The sequence below is a fragment of the Zonotrichia leucophrys genome, chromosome 7 (genome assembly GCF_028769735.1).
Source record: "Zonotrichia leucophrys gambelii isolate GWCS_2022_RI chromosome 7, RI_Zleu_2.0, whole genome shotgun sequence".
Classification (NCBI taxonomy): Eukaryota; Metazoa; Chordata; class Aves; order Passeriformes; family Passerellidae; genus Zonotrichia; species Zonotrichia leucophrys.
In genome coordinates this window covers 27,163,373-27,185,715 of record NC_088177.1, presented here as the reverse complement: position 1 = coordinate 27,185,715, position 22,343 = coordinate 27,163,373, and the positions used below count along the sequence as shown (strand labels likewise).

The following is a 22,343-nucleotide window of genomic DNA, read 5'->3' as shown; positions in this document are numbered from 1 at the left end:
TTTTCAGGCTCAGTTAGACTTGAGAATTCCTATGCAAATACTTTGGAATAGTAAAGTGACAATAAAGCAAACCATGTGTCCTTTATCCATGCTCTAAAAAGGTGAAAGGCTTGGGCTAAGTCAGATATAACAGAGGAGTCTCACAAAGCAAGACAGTCTGAGGAATCTGATCTGTGAATCCTGTTTGGGCTTCAGTGTGATACAGACACACATGCTCAAAAGCAAAGCACTTCCAAGTGCTCACAATTTTAACCTACGTTCTTCAAAACATCTAAGAGGATTTTCTGGACATACAATAATGAGGTACTCAGGGTTTTTTAATATGAAATGTGTAAATCTAACAGGCCTTGAAATTTATCCCTAGACATAGTAAAATGTGACATTTTACTCCAAAATCTTTGGTTAACACTCTACTATGTCCAGCAAGGTTCTTTCCTGGATGCCTTCAACTGGAGTCAGCAATTCTTACTACTTCTTTGTATTTCCCATGACTGTGCACAAGACTTAAATTTGATTGTAAGAAGTCTAATGACTGAGTTCTTTGCAATAACTAAAATGTGTTAAGCAACATAAATACCTTTTCTTCTACAACTTGAAAATACCTACATCACAATGAAAACACTATTTTTTGCTATCTTTCCACCTAATTTAACCAGGTTTTGCATGACAAGAAAAAATACAGAATGAATTTTTGGTGAAAATTTAGATCAGCTATTTTAAACTTCTTGAAAAATGGCACAAGTGCTGTACATACAAAATACATGTGTATAGCCCTGTGCAAGAAAATGGATCTTGGAAATAGAAGGAAAAATAGCATAGAATGCTTAGAGCTGAAAAAACCCCAAAATAATTGTGAAAAAATTGTGAACAAAACACTGGTATAAAAACTATGACCTGTCTGCAAAAATCTATCACTACAAGACCTTATGTCAGTTAATAAAATATTTAAAAATAATGAAAGGCTTACAACAACTTATGAATTTATCAAAAGAGCATTTATACAAAAAACATCGCTTTGATGACTCAAATCAACATGATTCAGTCAGGTATCCAGATCAGATTTCTGTTTGGCTTGACACCTGTTCTCTGGAAAGAAGAAGGTTAAAAATTATCTTTTCCTTTGCATCCAGAAAACACCCCAGCAATAACCTAGAGTAGCCACTCAAATGAGAACAGGTGAATGAATCTATCTCCTGCAGATTAGTGCAGCACAGGACCAGCCAAAGTGTATGAGGAGAATACATGAAGAGGACAGCCTTGGCAGGGACTAGATGCCACACGCATTATGTTGTGCTCACCATTCTGCTAATAAAAAAACTCACCTCAGATATATTTCCTCCCCTGCACAGATGATGCAGGGCCTCCATTCTTATGGCTTCTAAATTGAGGGGATCTTTCTGCAATAGTCTAAAACCAAACAAAAGGTGAATGTAAAGAAACCAAACCAAACACTTGCTCAATCATCTATTTTATCCAAAAACAGGAATAGGAACTTGTATTTTACAGCGATTTTAGATCCTGTATCTCAACTGAAAGCACAGCTCTTATTTCATGACTATCTCAAGAAAGATCCTCTTCCATCCAGAATGGATTCACATATTGATGTAGCATCCTCACACAATTGCAAGGCTGGTTTCTAATAAAACTTTATTTACTGGAAATTTATTTTAAAAAAACTGATGCAACTAATGCAGATTCATTAACAATGAATGGAAACCTATCTACTTTTGTTTCAAAGTGTCCTTTGGGTGTAAACATGGCAAGAAGAGAACTTAGTGATGTGCTACTTCATACTCAACCTATGTGCTGTTTCAATTGTCTGCTCCCAGTCCTGCAAGGCAAGCTGTAGCTTCATTTTCTTTATGAAAGCAGGAATGAAGTTAGGGAAGTTTGCAATTATCTGGTTCACAATATCCAGAGCTCCTGAGTAATTCTGTCGGACCTCAAAATATTGCGCCTAAAGGGAGGAAGAGAAGCCATATCAAGAGCCTGCACACTCACACAGGTGAGAAGATTCAGAAATTCTTTCATACAGAAACCAGGAAAAAGAACTAGAAAAAAGTCTTTCCTCATGTAATAGTTTTACCTATCCATCACAATTAGACATATTGCAACAATCAAATAGCAAAGGATGATGTGTAAAGCCTGGTGTGAGTGCTAAGTGCTCCGTAACAAAGGTAACTGCAATATTGACAACTTACTAGTCGTTGTAAGCAAGAAAAAGACAGATGTAGCTGAAGAGTAAAACTGCTTCATTAGGTTTCAAGTATCTTTGTATGAAGGATCCCACAATTTTAGGATATTCAACACAACCCACTGATGAACACTTATTCAAGCTCTGAGGCACGTACCATGCAAAAACCCACTCTCAGCAGGTTACTGCTGTTGTTGCCAGATTTGACAATTTTCTAACTGCAATGCAATTTACAGGGTATTCCAAACACAAATCTTTCAGAAGTAAAAAATCAGAGTTTTAAATTAATTTAAGTAGAAATAAATTTATGATTTAAGCCCCGTTTTACTTTGATGCTTTGAATTTACTCACCAGATTAAAGGTGACTGTATGTGTGCTGTTTTATTTCATCTTTTTAAGACGGAAATTATGCAAACACGGATTTTTAGAGTTAATTTTTAAGCCCTAGAGAGATTCATGTCTGTCTAAACCCTAATTACTAAGTAACTACATTTGATATATACTCTTAATTTAATTCAATGGTCCCCATGCAGCCAAGCACACACACCTAACCAAATACCACTGTGCACACTCTCCTGAACTTCAGTCTTCTAATACTCATTGAAGAATGTTTTCTGCATTTAGCTTTGGAATACTAAACAAACATCATGTTAATGAGTAACAATGTCTGTGATGTGTAAAGAAAACAATTCATGCCACTCCTTTAATGAAATATAATCATTGACGATTACATGAACACAAATGAACACACAAAATCGACTAATGACAACTTAAAAAGAGTGTTGACAATATTCAAAAAATTACACTACAGTGTTTAAATATTGCCTTTTGGCACACAGCAATTCTGTAATGTGCACAGGTGTCCCTGTGCAAAAAGGAAGGGACTACACACTTTTACATTTTCAAGTGACTTGAAACTCATTTTATACCTATAAATAGAAGGGTTTTCTCATGTGCATAGCAAATCCATAACAACAGTACACATTTAGATTGACTAAATTTAACTACACCTTTCTTTTCACATTGGTGTCTAAAGGACCTGAAAGTACCTACAGGGTCTGAGCTCTATCTCTGTTCCTTGGACCAGCTCATTATGCACCACTCTTATCAGCATCTCTCCAATCTACAAGACTAAGATCACGTTTAGGAAGAGTTAAAAGAGTGAAGTAAACTTACTTTACCAAGCAGTGCAAAAACATCATTGCCTTCCTGCAGTGCTTCATCAAAGTATTTCAGAGCTTTTTTAATGTGAGTTTCTTTCCCACAGGTGAGATCAAGCCATGCCTTCAAAATTAACCCCTGTTAACAAAATACAAATTGGAATTCTTTGCTAACTAGGTAATAGAAAATTGCACTAGATACAATAAACAGAAATAACCTAAATAGAGGACTTAGAGTATCTATTTTAATTGCTTCAGAGGCATAATTATAACCAGTCTTTAGCATAACCTAACACTTGGATAATTTATTCCAGAGTTAAATTAACCAAATAGTATATTTACTTACAGAATTAGAAAAAAACACCAATGGCACCTAACAAGTCTAACACGCTCAGCAGCCAGAACAAAACCTCACAAACATGACCACATTAGACAGAATATTTTCTGCAAACACTTCAGCATAATGTTTTCTTAAGATTTTGTTTATATGAGACACTGAGAAACATAACAGTGCTGCAAAAAAGGAGAAACTTGAGGTTTTTCTTCTACTTTCTGATTTAAAAGAAATTCTTTTATGTGCAAGGCAAAAGTCTTGACATTTTTCAAATCTTCAAAAGTATTCTTAGAAAGAACACCTAAACAATTAAAAGCCAAAATGTGTCTTTTCGCTGCAGAACTTACTACTTATAATGAATGAAATTTATTTCTCTTATGTGTTCCAAACATTAATTGTAACTTTAGTAAATAAAATCTATTTTGAAGTATATTTAAAAGTCAAAGGTTAGTAGAAGAGCCATATTTTGTAATTGTTAACAATCAGGGTCATGATTTTGTTATGCAACGGAGATTGGCTGAACTTTATATACTCCAGCATGTTTTTAAAGAAAGTCAGGTGTTGTACTTCCATACAAGGAATACATAAACTATCTTATCAAAATAAGTGCATACTAAACAAATCATATTTCACCAAGTTTAAAGACTCTGAACCACCTCCCAAAAAATCACATGTAAACATTTAAACATAATTTCATACTACCAAATTAGAAACAGAGCTAATCATAAGCAAACTTCTAAAAAAAATTCTATATATTTAAATACTACTGTACTTATTCTTTTCTATGCATTTGTCTGTAAAAAAATAAATTGATTATTTTGAATATGTTTAAATACTTTAGCTGGAAATATTTCACACTAAGCAACATACCCAAACAATACTTACTAAGAATAAAAACAAGCAAACAAAATCAAACTACTATTGTTTCAATAAGCAAAGTCATAAATATTGCTATTTTACCAAAATGACCTATCTTAGTCTTTTTAGGAAGTACCATTATTATTGCTTTGTGACACCCATAATTATTTCTTCATTAATATAAGTTATTTCTACATTAGTATAAATTAGCCAATAAATTAGTTCTTATTTAAATCAGCCAATAAATTAGTTCTTATTTAAAATAACTACCAATTTAAATTATTAATCACTGTTAGTCTGAAAGCTAAGCCATTAGTTAATTAATACTTTCAGAAACTAATATTTAGAAGAATAGTTACAGATTTCTAACTCTTGTAATAGATCAAACATAAAACTAAAAATTACAAATTGAACAATGTACTGAACCATACAGAACATTTTTGTTTGATATTACTGTAAAATAATGTATTCAATGTTGACAACTCTGTCTCAAAGATCTTTAACTACAAAAAATAAGCCACATTTTTTATGTTTCTCTCCTTGAACTGAAGCTGACACCTCCTTTAAAAAAAATAACACAGTAGGTTTTCAGAAACCTCTTTGGAGATTTAAGATTTTAATGAATTGTAATGTCTGTATATAAGTGCCAAAGACAATGCTATATATACCACTTATTTCAGTGAAACCCTAGGCAAATTTTGCTTTAACAACAGCTAACAATTTATATCCCCAATCCTCTGGGTATTTTTGAGCCTTCAGATCCAGATGTCTCCCTCTAGTGAGACTACCATGCTTACTTTTTTGCTAGGAATTATGAGGCTTGGTAGCAAGTAGCAATACTGGTTTAAATGCATATTATTTCCATTTACTGATTTATTTTCATTTATTAAGCCATTATCATTTACTAACTGAAAATTAATATTAGTTAACAAAAAATTTCATGGGAATTTACTCAGCTGTGTCAAATGAATTTACGACAGTTAAGAAGGAAAGTACTAGAACACAAAAAATAGTTCAGGATAACCTCCAAACAGCATTAATGCCACAAGTCTAGCTTCAGAGAATGCATTGTTCTAATACACATTTACATTACAGAAAGGTAAGAACCAGTTACCTCTTTACCACCACCGGAAACTCTGATCATTCTATCGACGTATTCCCGGGCCTTGTCCTCACGACCAAGGTGCCACAGGAACAAGCCAGCATAGTACAGAGCCTGCTGTCCCGCTGCCTTGCGCTGCTCCTTCAGCCGTGCGTCCAGCTCCACAATCGCGTCTCGATCTGAAAAGGTTTTGTTCACAGCTCTTGTGGACAGCCTCTCAAATATTATAGAAGAGCATGCAAGCCAAGGGCTTCCAGAGCAAACACTGTTTCTGTACTGTACATTGATAAACATGCAGACAGCCCCACCCAATCAGTAATATTTAGCAGGTGCAGATGGAAAAGGCAGAAGAGTTCCCAACACCAGGGCTGATGCGGAGTCCCAGAAATGGGGAAGTCCCAGATGACTGGTGGTTAGCCAGCCTGATGTCCTCCAGAAGGGCAGGAAGGAAGATCTGGGAAACTACAGGCCTGTGAACCTGACCCTGGTGTCAGGGAAGGCCATGGGTCAGGTTACTGAGTGCCATCACACAGCACCTACAGGACACCCAGGGGATCACACCCAGCCAGGCACTGGGAAAGGCAGAAGCTGCCCGGCCAACCTGATCTGCTGCTGTGACAACAGTGACACACCTAATGAATGAGGGAAAGGCTCTCACTCTCACAGTTTTGAGATCCACAATAATTTTGCTGTCCGGCAATATTAATCCTCAGGGACTTGAATAAGAGTAATGCCTTAGTCAGAGCTGTTTCACATTAAATTGTTTAACAAACTGTCAGCAGCAACTATAAATCTCCATAGTGAGAAAGATACTGCAGCAATAGTTTAACAACCACTCAATGTACCTGATAAACCAACTCCTATTTTGAGAACGTAATTCCTAACAAAATAATTCCAGCTTTTAGCCTGGAGAAAGGAATACAAAAATTTGCATAATTATTTTTTACATTTGTATGGTCAGGATAACTTAAAAGATAGAAATGGTATGGCTTTAAAGACTTTTCAAGCTGCATTTCTACTCAAAAGTACAAATATCAGACATGAGTGAACAACAACCACAAGAAGCTTGATTCAATTTTTTTTTTCCTTCAAAGATTCTTCATCACAGTGGATAAATCAGATTATGTGTGTGGGTGTGGCTGTGTTTTAACATTCACTCTTATGCTTTAGAGTTTAGAGGTTTGGTATTATTTTTGTCTACAATCTTGGTAAGCATCACTCAATTCAGTAATAGATCCTACATCAAATGCAAAGCCAGAGTAAACCTTTTTAACTTAGGCAGAATTAGTCTGCAACCCTCAGGCCTTCACACAGAGCTGTGTAAAACATGAACCAGAATGTCTTAATAGGCATACCTGGATTAGGGCTCTTTTTATGGGCATAAATCAGAGCCATCATTGTACAAAGTGACACCTCTGGTTTGTTTTTAATAGACTCCAGCTGTCGAATACTTTCTTGGACATCACCTAGTTAAAAAAAAGCACAGAATAAGCTATCACACTTTTCAAGACAAAGAATATAATCATCAAACATCAATCTGACTTAAATTTTCACTTCTATTTTTTTCTTCCGTGCTTTTGTTCGTTGTGCATACACCCAATTTCACTTGTTTGTGCAAGTCTTTCAAACAGACACAGGAAAGAAAACAGCATCTCAATGCAAAGAATTTGAATTATGCCAACTAATTCTGTGCTAATTCTGCCAACTGTCAGAAAGATGAAAATCATATTTCTTGTTTTATACAGGGCATTGAGCAGCTCTTTTTGCTCTTGTTTCTTTATATAACCAGTATTTGTACCTTATTTGTGTGACTATTTTAATACTAGCAAAATAGCCGGTATCTTGAAAAATGACAGGATTCTTACATAAAAACATCTGAGAGTTTGGGAACAGACACACTCCCTCAAAACCAGCACACCTTCCTAGACTTGTCTCAGCCCTCCCCATGTTCGGTTACTTGTTAATATTTATGACATCCTTGGAATATACATGTTGCTAAATAAACTTCTCAGAACAGTATAATTTACTCAGTAATTTACTCAAAGTTCCCCCCACTAGGTATTAGCTGTCAGTTTCCCTGGGACAGAGGATCAACAAAACTAACACAGCTGCTTTGAAGGGAACTGTTAGCTGGGAGACACTAGTGAGTTTCCGATCAATATGAGTTTGGGCAGGGCTCAAATACCCTCCAAGGAACCCATGGTCATGAAACCATGAAAAAGAAAAATACTTATTTCTCACTCTGGTACGATGTTGTCTAGATCGCTTTCATTCACACTGCGGAGGAGCGGTGGCAGATGCTAACACACGGGCAATTCACTCAACACGGCACACATCCAGACTACCCAACACCGCTTTTCCCCGCCCAGCGGCCTAAGGGCTGAGCTCTGGGATGCTTTGGGAAGCCCAGCGTTGCGGGAGGCGCGGCCCGGCCCCTTACCTGCCCTCAGCGCGCCGTAGGCCCGGTAGAAGAGCAGCACGGGCTCCGCGCCCAGCCGTGCCAGCGCCTCGTCCGCCGCGGCCCGGGCGTGCTGGAACAGCCCCTCCTGGCAGTAGTAATTGAGCAGCGCCTGCGGGGAAGCGGCCGCGGGTCACCGGTGGCAACGCTTCGCCCCGGGACGGCCCCGGGCACACCGCGCCCACCGCCCCGTCCCGGCCGCCCGCAGTCCCGCCCGGCACCCCCGGCCGCTCCCATCCCTCCCTCCTTCCAGCCGCTCCCTCCGCCGGGCCGGGACGGCGGTGGCGCCCACCTGCTGCACCTCGGCGTCCATCGTCGCTACCCGACGCCACTGCGGGGGGGCTCCGGAAGGGTGAGGGCGGCGCCCTGCCATTGGCTTGGGTGGGAAGGAGGCGGGAGAGACACGGGAAGAGAAACTCCTGGAAGGCGGCGGGCGGGAGCCGCGGGCCGAGCCCGAGCCAGCGCCAGCGGGCGGGAGGGAGGCTGCCGGCGCCTCGGCGCCCCCTGGCGGCGGGCAGGCGGCCGTGCCTCGGGAGCGCTCGCAGCCGGGATGCCGAACGGGCGCTTTGGGAATGTGTTTGTGTCCTTGCTTTTCGAGGCTGAACGTACGAGTAAACGGCTCACGTTCCATACGTTTCATAGTGTAACTGAGCACTTCAAGTTACGTAGCACTTCTCTTAGAAATACAATAGCGATAAGGTGAAATCAGAGAGAGAAACACCCACTCCACGTTTCATTCCTCCTGGAGAATTAGACTTGCAAAACTACTAAAATTAGGGTTTTTCTCTGGAAGTGAAACACCCTCAGCCATAATTTCTGGACACCAGAAAGAGAGGTTGCTAAAGAGCATTCCTTTGGAATGGGAGCGCAGTCTGTCCACCAGGAAGGCCGGCAGTGATGCCCCCAGGGACAAGGAGCGGAACCCAACCTGTGCGGAGTTTGTAGGAGAGGCTTGCCTTGGCTCTTCTGGCAGAGGGTGCTCACAGTAACCTTTCCTAGCAAGTCCATCACACGTGCAGTTCCTTTGTCACAAGTTCTCATCCTATCAGGAAGATATCACAAACTGTCATTCCATCAGGAAGGTGCCAAAGAAGCACTATGCAATGAGCATTCTTAGCTTTCCTTGTTGGCCAAGACAATCCTCTGTTTTTCCTGCTGTGTTTAAGCTCTGCTTGTTTTGTTTTGAAGCACCATTTAGGATTCTGTAATGTATAAAATCTATTAGAGGTATGAGAAACAAATTGGGAGTTTTTACATACTTTTTAAGGTAACCATTTAAGACATATCCTGTCCACATATTAATCTGAAAATACTTATCTTTTCATTTTGATACTTAGGTATTTTGAATCAAAGCTGTAGACCTCTTTTTTCATAATGTATTTCACAACAATTTTACAGAGAAAAATTTCCCTCTCTTGAAAAATTTTTGATGAATTTCAGGGAAAATGCTATGAAATTTTATTTCTGCATTAGCCACTAAGCAATTATACAGACTACAGCTGCTCATCAACTGGTTTCATGTGAAGTTCAGTATTCATCTGTGATTGTTTTCATTGTAAGTTGTAGGGAAATGCAATATAAAATTATGTAAACATGGAAAATTAATATTTTGAGAAATTCACTGAAGCAATTGATAAAGAATAAGGAACAGGCCCGCTTCCCAGATGCATTTGGTTTTCCCCTGTTGGTATCTGGTAGCTTCTAGGAATAGGGTGCTTCCAGAGTGATTTTTAAAATTCCTGAGGAAAAGACCAATGATGTATTCATTCCAACACCATTTCACCATTTCATCTTTTTCAGAAATGCACTCACATGTGAGATGCTCTGTAGCCTGTTTGTGAACAGCACCCAGCAAGAATACACTGGCTCTCAACCCAAGCTGGGGAATGTCGTGGATCTAGTCCTATTTCTGTCCTCATTTTGTCTTTGTAAACTCTTGAACGCTCAGTTCTCATTCCTGTGAGTGCTCAGAGCCTCCTGGGACACAGAGGGCAGCTCTGGTGCGGGTGGCTGTGCACCCACGGCATGGAGCTGCTGCATGGACTCACTCAGGGCAGTGCTACTGATACATGCAGGAGCATCGTGCTCACTGTCTAACACACTTCAAGTAATAAACTCCTAATTAGTGACTAACAAAGTAAGAAATTCGTAATTCGTGACTAACAAGCAAATCCCAAGGATTTTCTTACATGGAAGAACAGTATAGCTGCTGTAGAGGTTTTCAGTATCCTCTCATTCTGCGGTTTAAAAGCCTCCCCTTCTTTATGTTAATATCAGACAATAAACACAAAAGGAACGTACAATAAAAAATGTAATCTTTATTATTTTGACGCATTTTTAATGTTCTTTAGCATCAGTTAGGGTAATAGCATTTTCCTGCATGCAGTTCACTAATACAGATTTAGCCAATAATTTTAATAAAAGTAATCTATATTTAATTTTCCTGTGTAAGAAACATAAAATGTCCTGATGGATTGGATTATACAATTTTGCTACTTTCTCTTTGTGAAAAAATATTGTGGACCCTAGATAATATTTAGAACTGTTCTAGTGCAGCATGAATGAAAAAAAAATCTGTGAGTAAACATGAGAAAAGATTCAGGATTCTCTGAAAGAAAGGTTGTATCTGAAAACTTATGATGCAGGCACTGCTTAGACATTCAATTTGAAGTTTAGACCATTTTCCCATCTGCAAAAATAAAAAAACAACTTAGCTTTTTAGAAGCAAATTATGAACTTATTTCGCAGAAATTATTTATATGTTGGCAAATACTGTAAAAAGTAAGATCCTACAATTATTCATTCACTTAGTTATGTCTTGTTCTCTGGAGTTCTTCTGTGAAAAAGTGCTATGGATTGAAAGTAACAAAAATGTTGTGACATTAACCTGAAGATAAAATTCAGTTCTTGTTTTATGTACATAATGCTGAAAAATAAAATAAAATGATTTTTACAGTATTTATATTTGCTTATAAAATCCTAACATTATTTTCAACAGGTTTAGTAGTTTTCAACATCTGTACAGTTTGGATATACACTATATGCCTTTCACTGAAAATTCAGAAATGTAAAACAAATAAGCTCCTAAACAGCTGCAAAATATTGCTCAATGGTATGGAGGAATGAGGTCTTTTTGAGTAGCTTATTTCATTTAGCTCTGATGTATGGCTTCCCATGTTTCAGAATCCTGGACAGTCAAAGGAATAGCAGCATAGGCAATATAAACATGCACTGATTGCATCCAAACTATCTATAATGGTAGATAATACATTATTTTACCTGTTGAATGCTTGCACACTACACTTATTGTGGTACATATTTGATGCAATAAATGTGCTAAAGTCATTATCTGTTTGCTCAAACATGCACCACAGGTTAAAAATTATTTACATAGCAGAGGGCTTTTCATTAACGTGTACAACATCAACCTTACTGAGAGCTGAAGATGGCTAAACAATACTGCAGGATAAAGCAGAACAACTTTATAGAGGGCTCTTTTTGATCAATTTGGTGGGCTGAGGCAGATTCATTTAGTATTCGTATGCAGAAAGACATTTGACAAAGACAAAATCTGTGACTCCAGACCTAGGAAGAAGTTTGCACCTTCTGAAACTTAATGGTCTGTGCAAAAAGTAAACCATATTTACTATTTTTGTGAGTTGTAGAGGACTTTACAGGCATACTAAGACTTGTTTGAACATGAAACAACATGAATACATTAATTAAGCACCTCAAAGTCTGTTATTCCTTTCCAGAAACACTGTGCTAAAAAAATCTGTTGTTCTTTGTGACTTAATGTTATTTTCATGCATGATCTATAAGTGCAGCATGCCTTCATGCAAATAATTTCTGTGTGTATATTAGTTGTATAATAGAACACCTGGCCCTTGTACCTGTAAAGGTGTACTTAATTCCCTTCCCCAACAGAAGCCCCATTTACAAAAATAGTCACATATAATAAACAACATATGAATAAAAACAAGATGAATCCACCAACACAGATTTTGTAAAAATATGAAGTATGTGGCAGTTGAAATGCAAACAGTGGATAGAGTTACCATATTGTTTTATGCTAAACACACAAATACTTGGTTTCACACCCCTTTAACTGGTCCCTACAGTCTGTGTAGCCATTTTTCTCTCCTCTTCAGCAGTGTCAGCTGGTAGTGAGAACAGTAACCTCCTGTCAAGGTTGTTTCTTCTTATCACAGTCACAGTCACTGACAAGGGGTCACTGTCTTTTAATAGGCACTGACCTTTAATGTACAGTATATTTGTAAAAATTGTCAGTTTGGCATAGACCTCCTTCAGGAGTCCTGTTGACACAAACACAAGATCCTTACAGGCTATGAACTACTTTGCACATATATGATTTTTCTCACTATTTGCTCTTATTTCTGACCATCTTTATCTTCCTTTTCATGCTTTTCTTTGACTGGCCTTACTACACGATCATAAGAAGGCGGACAAACTGCTGTTGATGCGGTTATGTCTGTTTTCTCTGTAAATGAGTTTTCATGTAATTTGTCAATAAGGATTTCATCTTTCAAACCCTGACCAGCCCCCCCACCTTCAGTTTTATTTTTGTTGTAGATAAAGGAAGCTTGTTTTACTGTTCGTTTTAAGAGGTGACGTCTGAAAGCACGCTGGATGATGACAGCAGACACTTCTTCCTGTTTTCTTTTCAATGTAGTCGTAATTGGTTCATAGGAAGCTTTAGAAGGATTGGATGCCATAAACCGATCTTCCATCTGTATTCTGAGGGCGTCCATCTCCCCACTTTCCCCCAAAACACGCTTTGTGAAAGCAAACAAGATGTCAAGGCAGTGAATTCTGTCACCGCTCACCATGGGCAGATCCATTGCAATGAGCTGGACTTTGTTAGGTTTGGGTAGATGAAGAGGAGGCTCAAGTGCTGCTGCAAAATCAGACAATTTCTCAAATTCCATGAATTGCGTTGCATCAGGATCAAACTTCTCCCAGACTTCATAGAACATCTCAAAGTCATCCTCACTCAAGGGCTCAGCGCTTTCTTCAGTAGCAACACCGAAGTTCTCCAAAATCACAGCAATGTACATGTTCACCACTACCAGAAAAGATATGATAATGTAGCTGACAAAGAAGAAAATCCCAACAGAAGGGTTGCCACAGTCACCTTTCACAGAGCTCCCTGGATGAGCCTTGTTGGGGTCACAGTCCGGCTCCCCACTGTTGAGAATTGGGGCGAGCAAACCGTCCCAGCCAGCGGACGTGGTGATCTGGAACAGGCAGATCATGCTGTTGCCAAACGTTTCAAAGTTGAACATGTCATCAATCCCAGCTTCTCTCTTGACATAGGCAAAGTTGGACATGCCAAATATGGCATAGATGAACATGACCAGGAAGAGCAGCAGCCCAATGTTGAACAAAGCAGGGAGAGACATCATCAAAGCAAAAAGCAGAGTGCGGATTCCCTTAGCGCCTTTAATGAGGCGCAGGATTCGACCGATCCTGGCAAGCCGGATGACTCTGAATAGTGTGGGAGATACAAAGTACTTCTCAATCATCTCAGCCAAAAACATTCCTAAAAAAGAAAAAAAAGAAAAGAAAACCAAGGTACATTACCACTTAATCTCCATATCACAATAGAAATTTAGAAGCACAATTTTAAAATTGGCAGTTTTATGTAGCAATTAACAATTTTCCGTAGATTACACTGGCATAATTTCTGTTTTAGCAGGTATACTTAATATTTGCAGGTGCAATAAATGTTGGATGATTATAACAGTTTTGATGGTTGGTTTAGCTAAATTACAAATTAAAATGTAAAGTTGAATGACTTGGCTGTAAATCTTGCAATTGCAAAAGCTCACCATATAGCTCTGTTCAAGTAAAAGTTCACCTCCTGTTCATTTTACCTTCCTTTCAGTTTCATTAACAAGACTTACCTACTATAGAGAGAATGACAACCACAAAATCAAAAATGTTCCAGCCTATAGTGAAGTAGTAATGGCGAAGTGAAATTAATTTCAGAACACATTCTCCAGTGAAAAGGACAATGAACACGAGGTTTATCCAGTATAAAATATTTTCCATTTCTTCGCTCTGGTCATCAGTTTCTACCATCATGGTAACCATGTTAAGACAAATAAGAATCATGATGCTGATGTCAAATACTTGCTGTGTCACAAAATCAAAGACCATTCCTTGGAATTTATTCTGAGGAAGAAAGAAAAAAGAAACATCCAATACAAACTGTAATTTATTTATATTTCCTGTTAGAAGAAAGTAGAAAACCACATGCGGTAAGGCTTATAAGACTTCATTAAAATTGTAACTAGTGTACACTAGTTACTAATTGAGTACTCAAATACAACAACTTAGTTTGGCCTCCCGTATTGCATATTCATATATAAAATAGTTGTGAGTGAAAAATATATTTTTTGTTTTATTTTTGTTTTCCATTTCTGCTGACTAATGCCCTGACAACTTTCAATTGGCATATTTCTACTCTCCCTGTATCAATAAAACTCCTTGTAAATAGCTGTTCATCTGATGTGTATAAATAATTTTACCCCTGGTCTTGGTATAGGTTTTTGTGGTTTTTTGGATCCCAGCTTTTTCATAGCATTGTAGTATTTCTTCTGCTCTTCTGTCATAAATATGTCTTGACCTCCAAAGTAAAAACATAAAATCAGAACTGGTTATAATCACATTTATATGCAGTGCTGAGAAAACTGAGTGATTCAAAAATTAAAGAGATTAAATCGGGAAAAATCTCTTAGCTATCAAATGCATCTGTCTACAATCTAAGCATTTAGTCTAGAAATCTGGACATTCATTACTGTATCGCTCAAAACAAGAAAAAAAAATGCAAGCAACATCTTTTTACAGTTATTTTCCGGGAACTCCAAGATAACATTTCTATTACCTCCTTTCTTTTATAGTAAGAGATACAGTAAAGAGTATTTGAGATAAGTTCAGATATTCTGGGCTGCTCAATACTGTCACTTCTGAACTGTGATTGTAGTGAAACAAAGGAAAAAGACAAAGTCAGGTTGTCAGTATAGAAATGAGTTTTAGGTATCTCTAGTTTAGCAATCACATTAGCATTGGGGCCCCGAAGTCTTTAAGGTTCTTGAGAAGATGGATTATCAGACTTTGGAGAAACTTTGCTGAAGATTGAAGATTGGTACTATTAACCGCAAAATGCTCTCTTAAATCTTTTATTTTGATTAGTTCTTTTTTCTATTTAGCGAAAGCATGAACCTGCCTTTGAAGTCTGAGAGTGAAGATAAAGAAGGAATTATGGGTCTTTCATATTTCTAATCAAATTCCATAGTAACCTTGTGTTAGAGACAGCTTGAATGAAAATCTATGAGACTTCCCATACCTCTTGAAGAAAATTTTTCCTAGATAAGAGATACTTGCAGACACCTAATTCCAGGAATGCCAATGCACACATAGGACTGGATACAGCCCCTTGTGGATGACTGTGTGGGAAGCTTGAAGATGTGGGAATGCATGGACCATAAGCTGGACAGGCTCCCTGACCATTTACCTCTACATTTCTGCATGTACAGCATCCAGAAACCTTGTTTAGTATTTCTCATTATTAACATAAACCCAAAAAAAGTGATGCAGGCCAGTTAAGTAAAAATAAACTTGTAATTCATAGCTGCTTTGGTCCTTGAGCTTTCATTGCTTTATCTATTCACAGAAAATAATTTTAAAGGCGAGCATTTCCTACTCAGACAATCTGTACCAGTGAGATTATCTACATCTGCACTGTGAAATGATAAAAAAAGGTCCTGAAATAGTTACAAACCACTCCTGCTCTATAGAGTTTCAGATTTTTCAGTGCCACAAAGTAGAACTTGAATACTTGGGATCATTAAAACATCATCTTTAATTGCATGATGTAATTATTTTTCAGCTAGCTTTTTTTTGTGTGTGTGTGTGTGCTCAGAGAATAACTAAAAATAAGAAGGAAAAAACTCCAAGAAATTATGGGTGCTTTAATCTAGGGACCTGATTAAGGGCTTGGATCATGCAGGAAGACTTCATGAAATTTAGTCATGAAAAAGAAGATGACTTGAGGAAGACTGAACTGGGAATTGACAAAAGAAGGATCTGTCCCATTCACTAAATGAAAAATCTTATGACTTTAATGAATACTGCAGGTATGATTTTGTCATAACATACTGCAGCTTTTTCAATTTTGAACAAGCTGTGTGGGTACTTTCCATATATTATGCACCTGCAAAATTGCATTATTTTAGAATATCTTTAGAAGAGAAATAACACAATACTTATCTTCTTTTTTTGCTGATTGAAGTTGTCAATAATGACACCAATGAACAAATTCAGGGTGAAAAAAGACCCGAAAATTATAAAGATGACAAAATACAAGTACATATACAAGTTGTCTTCATACTTGGGTTGATCTAACACCTAAGGGGAAAAAAAAGAGAAATATGATTCCTAAGAGTTCATGTGAAAATTTCAACCAAAAAAGTGGCAACCTTGCACAAAGTGCCACCAATATTTTGTATTTGGACAATATTCCTATCACCTATATTAATATATTTTTTTCTACTCTACCTCTTGCTGCTAGCACCTGGCAGTTTGCATTCAGTTGCCCACATTTTGTTACCACAGAATCTCATACTCATTTTTCATTCTATTGTATGGATACAATTGCTTGTTTAGGATAAATGCACACTTGTAGATAGACAGACCTCAGGGAAAAAAAGATAATTTAAAATATTTGCAGTACTTACATCTCTTGAGTCAATAGCTGCATACATAATATCCATCCAGCCTTTAAATGTAGCCTGTAAACAGTACACACCTGTTTAAGCATTCTAAAGACAATTCATTTAATAATTTCCAGCAACTCAGTACAGCACCAGGAATAATTAGTAGCATTAGATTTCCAAAGTGTTTTGCTTCTTGGTTTTGTATTCAGCTGCTCATCGGATATACTGCTGTGTATCCCATTACTTTGTATTAGATATGAACATTTTAAACAGTAAGCATGATTAATTTATTTCTAATTTCTAATTAACAAAAATTATAGAAGGCATTTTAGTTCATCAAATGATGGCAACTGCAAGAGCTATGTACAGCTGGGCGTAGAGCCTTATGTAACTGAGTTGCCACCAGTTAAGACTAAAATGTAGTTCCTCCGTCCCAAGTCAGAAAGGTGGCAACAAAATGGAACTAAAAATTTGATCATCTCAAAAAAGGTATTTTTCTGTAATCAGACTATACATTGAAAGATTTTACCTAGTTTAGTAATTCTATGTTCACTTTAAATATAATATATTTGTGCTTTACAGAGCCTAGATGTCTCATACATTCTGAGATAAAGTAATAGGAAGTATTTCATGTGCATTGAATATTTAATATGCCTCCTAAATGACAGCATTTATTGAAATTTTGGAGGTATTTCCTCTGCCCAAATTCTGTACATTTTTATATTTGACCGTGAGGTGTAGATTGCTTCATCAGAATGTTTGAAAAAGAAAGTAATTTACTCTGTTGTTGCAATTAGTTCCCTTTTAGATGTCCCTTTAAGGCAACATCTCCAAGTAGAAATTTTTGGCCAGTTGTGCCCAAAAATTGAGCAAAAAAAGGAAATAATTCTATGCTGTTTAATCCTCATTATAATTTTGCAAAACAAGACTGCAGATCATTGGTTCCTTCATTTTCCTTGCCACAAAAACCAGTTGCAGGATACAATCAGGAATGGAACACTCATCCATGTTTTTTACTGTATCACCATCATCTTCAGGTTTCATTTCTAGTGGAAGTTTCAAAAAACCTTTTTTTTTATGCCGGACATGGAGCAGTTTGGCATCATCCTAAAGTGAACTTAAAATGAGAAGAAATTATTTTCTCAAAGGAAAGGTCCTTTACGCTTTTGGAACAGTGAAATACTGAAAAGAGCATGATTATACTTAGATGAGAATCCAGCGTACAGCAACTTTCACATCTTGGCGTCAACACAGAAAATACAAAGCTCAGGCAACTAACAGTATGATGGTGAAATCAAAATGTAGTGTCAAAGGACCAATAAATCAAGAATAAATCTGAAACAAGTAGCAGTCAGCTGAAGAATTTAAAGTCCTTGCGGAATACCTGGACTGCAAGGGATTAGGAGGTAGTTAAGGTCTATTTATGCAATTACAAATACATGCTTAACTTGTTCTCTAAGGCTTTTAATGGTGAATACACCACAGCCTTATAAAAAGCATGTATTCTGGCACTTCCTTTTATTATTTCCTAATGCTTACATCCTTCTGTTGCCATTTAAGACTCACTTGTCATAGCCATTACATATCTGGAGAGCTCCAGGAATCACCTTCATGCAGCATCTCTTACTTTTTGCAAATTGATTGTGGCTGTCCTTCTCTTTTAGGTAGTGATCACTGTTCCTTCAATCTTCCCATGCAACTCCTGTTTTCCAGAACTCTGATCACTCTCCTTATTTTGCTCTGAGCTCTGTTGCACTAGTTAATCTTTTGCAATGGCAACCAAAACAGGACTCAGTATTCCATCTAACAAGGTCTAAATAGGGCAAGATGATTACATCATGTCTTACAGTGCTACTTCTGCTTCTGTCTTGGTACACTATTTCTATTTTTTGGAATATCATGACTTGAAATGAGCACTTCAGTCTGAAAGACCATGTGAAAATAATGGGCAGACTTTTACTTCAGAAAGCTGATGTGAATGATGGAGTGGCACTTGTGCAAAATGTGTGCTGTTGCCTCAGATTCAGACTCATGATGATCTTTGCATATCATTCTCCAGGCAAAACAGAATAATTTTTGATTTTTTTGCAAATGTATTACTGTAGCCTAGACTAAACAGAGTCAATGAAAAAAGATAGACTAATTTTAAAACATTGAGCTTCACCATCACCACTAAAGTACTGCACTATAAACAAACAGTACCCTTTAACAAGTGATAGGAAATAGAGCAGAATAGAGCTCAGCTGAACTGAGCTATATTATTATTATTGTTTTTGTTGCTGTTGTTAAAAAGGAAACTTGAAAAGAGGGTGGGGTGGAAAAATAGAAATATAAGATACTGCTATCTTATGATTTCCAAAATGAGGTTCATAAAACTCTAAGATATTAAACATTTTGAAGAAATTAAGAAAGAGAGTCAAGATATCCCATTCAGTGAAAGCATTTTTCTACTGCAGATGCATAGACCTGCTTATATTTATCTGCAGTGTCTTCTCTTTAAGAGAAATAAAGTATCATTTGTGTATTTTTGTATCCTGAAAGAAAATGACACAGAAAATGACCGAGAGATCAAATTATTAGTTTCCATTTTGCACATTCCCATATAAAATATATTGTATATTCTCAGTGACACTAAATCAGGAGTAATTAATTGATTTCAAAGATTACAGCAGTATAACTGAAGTCAGCATCTGTTCCAAAGGCTTTTTTTTTTTCTGCCAAGGAGATTTCAATTACACACATTCAAATGCAGATTCAAATGTAGTTATTAAAAACAACAAAACAAAAATCCCCCATCTCCTTTACTATTGGTAAAAAATCATAGATTTTTTTTCCCTCTGATAAATAATTTCTTATGAAGTTGTAAGTCATGCTGGAGTTTTACCACTCAATTTCTTTACCAGAAAAAATCACCATGAAGATTCACGTTCCCATTTGGAGATACAATAGCATCTTGCTTTTAAAATACTAACCTGTTGGAACTTTGAAAGTACCCTAAAGTTTAGGTCTTAGAATTCAGCTTCTGATTTTTTTTTACCATACACTTCAAGAGATGTGTTGGCTTACTGATATTAGTAGCAGTAGAGTATAACATTGTGCTTTGTGGCTCGTTTGCCACATTTTATCCTGGTGACCAGGATAAAAGCAGGCCTCTGGGAGATTTACTTACCGAGGAATCCAAATACTACGTTCAAATAAAAAGGCATAAGGCCATAAAATTATCAGGGCAGATGCCACATCATTTTGTGTACACCAACCTCTTCCTCTTCACTCAGTGGTGCATGACAATTGTGAAGATAATTTCTCCAGCAGATCTGTCTCTGCTTTGATGCTTCTCTTTAGGGACAGAGAAATACTCAAGCAAGTTCAGACCAAGAAATGAAAAAAAAGAATCTTGAAGATCTACATAAAACAATATGACCTATGCTATATTATAGAAGAAAAATAATCTTACATAAGAACTGTGTACTTATATGACTGATGGCATGAATAATTCTACTCCAACTTCAAACTATGTAAGAATTCTGGAAAACAGTTTGATCAACAAAGTCCATAAAACTTGGTTTTATCAATGACATGTATTGTTAGGCTGCATTTTTGGGCAGAAAGAATTATAACATTGCTATAATACTAAAGATTTTCCACACAAAGATTTTCTTTCCATGAAAGAAAAAAAAAAAAAAAAACAGGAAATGTCAATGAAAAATTAGGTAATGTTCTTTTCCTCATTCAAGAAAGTCATTCACCAGCACTGCTGAGTAAACTCAAGAAAGAGCTTGTTAGAGAGTTCCTTTTGCTTAAAGTCACTATCACACATTTGCATTTTTTGAGCCCAGAATACTTCTTTCTGAAATTATCCCTCTGCTTTTGAGTGTTTCCGTGTGAAATAGATATGTTTCTTTTCCATATCACTCTTTAAAAAAAAGGTTTCTGTGATGAACAGACCCATGTACAGCAAGAGACATTAAAAAAGTTTCACAGTTTTTCATTTTTGTCTTTCCCAGAATAATAAGACCCTCAGTGCCTTGGTTTGAAGTTCTTTTGGCTTGTTTGCATTTTGATTTTTTGTCCTAAAAATGGTTCTAAGTTCCATTAGTATTCACTCCAATTTGTGATACAGATAGTAAGGTCATGGTTCTTGTAAGCCAGAAAAGCTGGAGGGATTTACAGCATTCTTTGGATGACTCAAAGGGCATGAGCCAGAGGGCAGAATGGAGAATAGAAATAATGAAGAAAAAGAGGAAGCTTTCTGTATTTATTTTCTAGCCTCCTGGCCTTGTATCAGTTATTCATGCACTGATACTTTTCACAGAAATTGTTTTAGAAAAATGACATTGACCTCCCTGGGGTTATTTTCTCAGGTCCAGCACTACTAAAAGTCTGTGCCTGAGGTTGTTGAGGTGCAGAACCAAATGAATTCAGTAGAAGGCCATTAATGCTCACTTTAGGCAAACAGAAAGCATATCCACTTGCAACCATGGTTTTATAATCAGATTTTTCAGACTCAGTATATAATTTTAGGCCAACTGCTAAACGTTCAATAGCTTTATCTTTGTTTCTGACACAGTAATGTGTACCTCTAACTGCGTCATATTTCAGCATTTAGTCTTCCTTCTATTGCTGCAAGCTGTTTAGGAAGGACAGGAATATCTAGGGCTGTGATATACCTATTCAAGCCGCATGTTTGTTTTGACATGATGGCTTTGGAGGTCTGTTCTGGAGTTCGATCCAAAGTACTTTATATAGCAAATAGAAAATCACTTTATCAATCTTTTTTGATTGAGAAAGCAATGCAAGAATCTAAAACAGTCATGAATTGTGGCCTTGTTTTCCTGAAGGTGAAAAAACATAGGTTCTTTACACTTCAATACATTAAGTGAAAGTCAAGCTGATTTCTCAGTCTTAGGGATCTTATGATTCCATAACTGCAAAATCACTCCTACTGGCTTACTTACCAAACCCTGAAAGATGCAGGGATGATGTTTTGTTCAGTGACAGAAATGCCCCTGTTTTTTCTGCTACGTCACACAAAAAGTTTTTGATGACTTTACAAGCATTTTAGCAATACAGAAAAATTAAGTGCTGTTGTCATGGACATTCTACTCACACAAAAAATCCTCCATCATTATGTGAGGGTCTCATGCTCTTGCAAGATCTCTACATTGTAGATACTGCACAAACTAACATGCTTGTCCTCCATGAGAGCTAGGTCTCTCTGTGGTAGGTCTAGATGAATTTTTCCTTTGGAATTGTGGGAATGATTGGCAAATTTCTCCTCATTTGCCTCCCAAAAAATCCAATAATTTAAGAATCTAAGCCTTCATGTAAGGAAATATTTGTGTCTTTTCAATAAATAGAAGATGAAATAATCTGTGCATAGCCAGGACACTGAAACCTGGAATAATGACTTGTGTCCCAGAGCACAATAGGTTACTACTAGAAGGAGAGTTGCAAGCTACTTGGAAAGAGTTCTGTTGATGTCTTGTTTCTCCTCAA

At 37.1% G+C, this 22,343-nt stretch overlaps 2 protein-coding genes across 5 annotated transcripts in view; both read right to left on the bottom strand.

Annotated features, from left to right (window-relative positions):
• The window catches only part of TTC21B (tetratricopeptide repeat domain 21B), a 35,338-nt gene extending 26,844 nt beyond the window's left edge, over positions 1-8,494 (bottom strand). Inside the window, exons 1-7 of one of the 2 annotated variants that reach the window (XM_064718317.1) lie at positions 8,399-8,494; positions 8,089-8,218; positions 7,004-7,114; positions 5,661-5,827; positions 3,371-3,493; positions 1,800-1,957; positions 1,323-1,407 (exon numbers count right to left, since the gene is read on the bottom strand). In XM_064718317.1, the coding sequence (XP_064574387.1) occupies positions 1,323-1,407; positions 1,800-1,957; positions 3,371-3,493; positions 5,661-5,827; positions 7,004-7,114; positions 8,089-8,218; positions 8,399-8,479 (855 nt within the window). In that variant the 5' untranslated portion in view covers positions 8,480-8,494. The remainder of the gene's footprint in view (positions 1-1,322; positions 1,408-1,799; positions 1,958-3,370; positions 3,494-5,660; positions 5,828-7,003; positions 7,115-8,088; positions 8,219-8,398) is intronic. The other variant, XM_064718318.1, reaches the window with a different exon arrangement.
• A 1,910-nt stretch (positions 8,495-10,404) lies between these two features.
• Positions 10,405-22,343, bottom strand: part of LOC135450524 (sodium channel protein type 1 subunit alpha) — an 88,972-nt gene continuing 77,033 nt past the window's right edge. For all 3 annotated transcript variants that reach the window (XM_064718806.1, XM_064718808.1, XM_064718805.1), the window contains 5 exons: positions 16,869-16,922; positions 16,402-16,539; positions 14,661-14,765; positions 14,034-14,304; positions 10,405-13,669 (listed from right to left, as the gene is read on the bottom strand). In XM_064718806.1, coding sequence (XP_064574876.1) covers positions 12,498-13,669; positions 14,034-14,304; positions 14,661-14,765; positions 16,402-16,539; positions 16,869-16,922 — 1,740 coding nt within the window. In that variant the 3' untranslated portion in view covers positions 10,405-12,497. The remainder of the gene's footprint in view (positions 13,670-14,033; positions 14,305-14,660; positions 14,766-16,401; positions 16,540-16,868; positions 16,923-22,343) is intronic.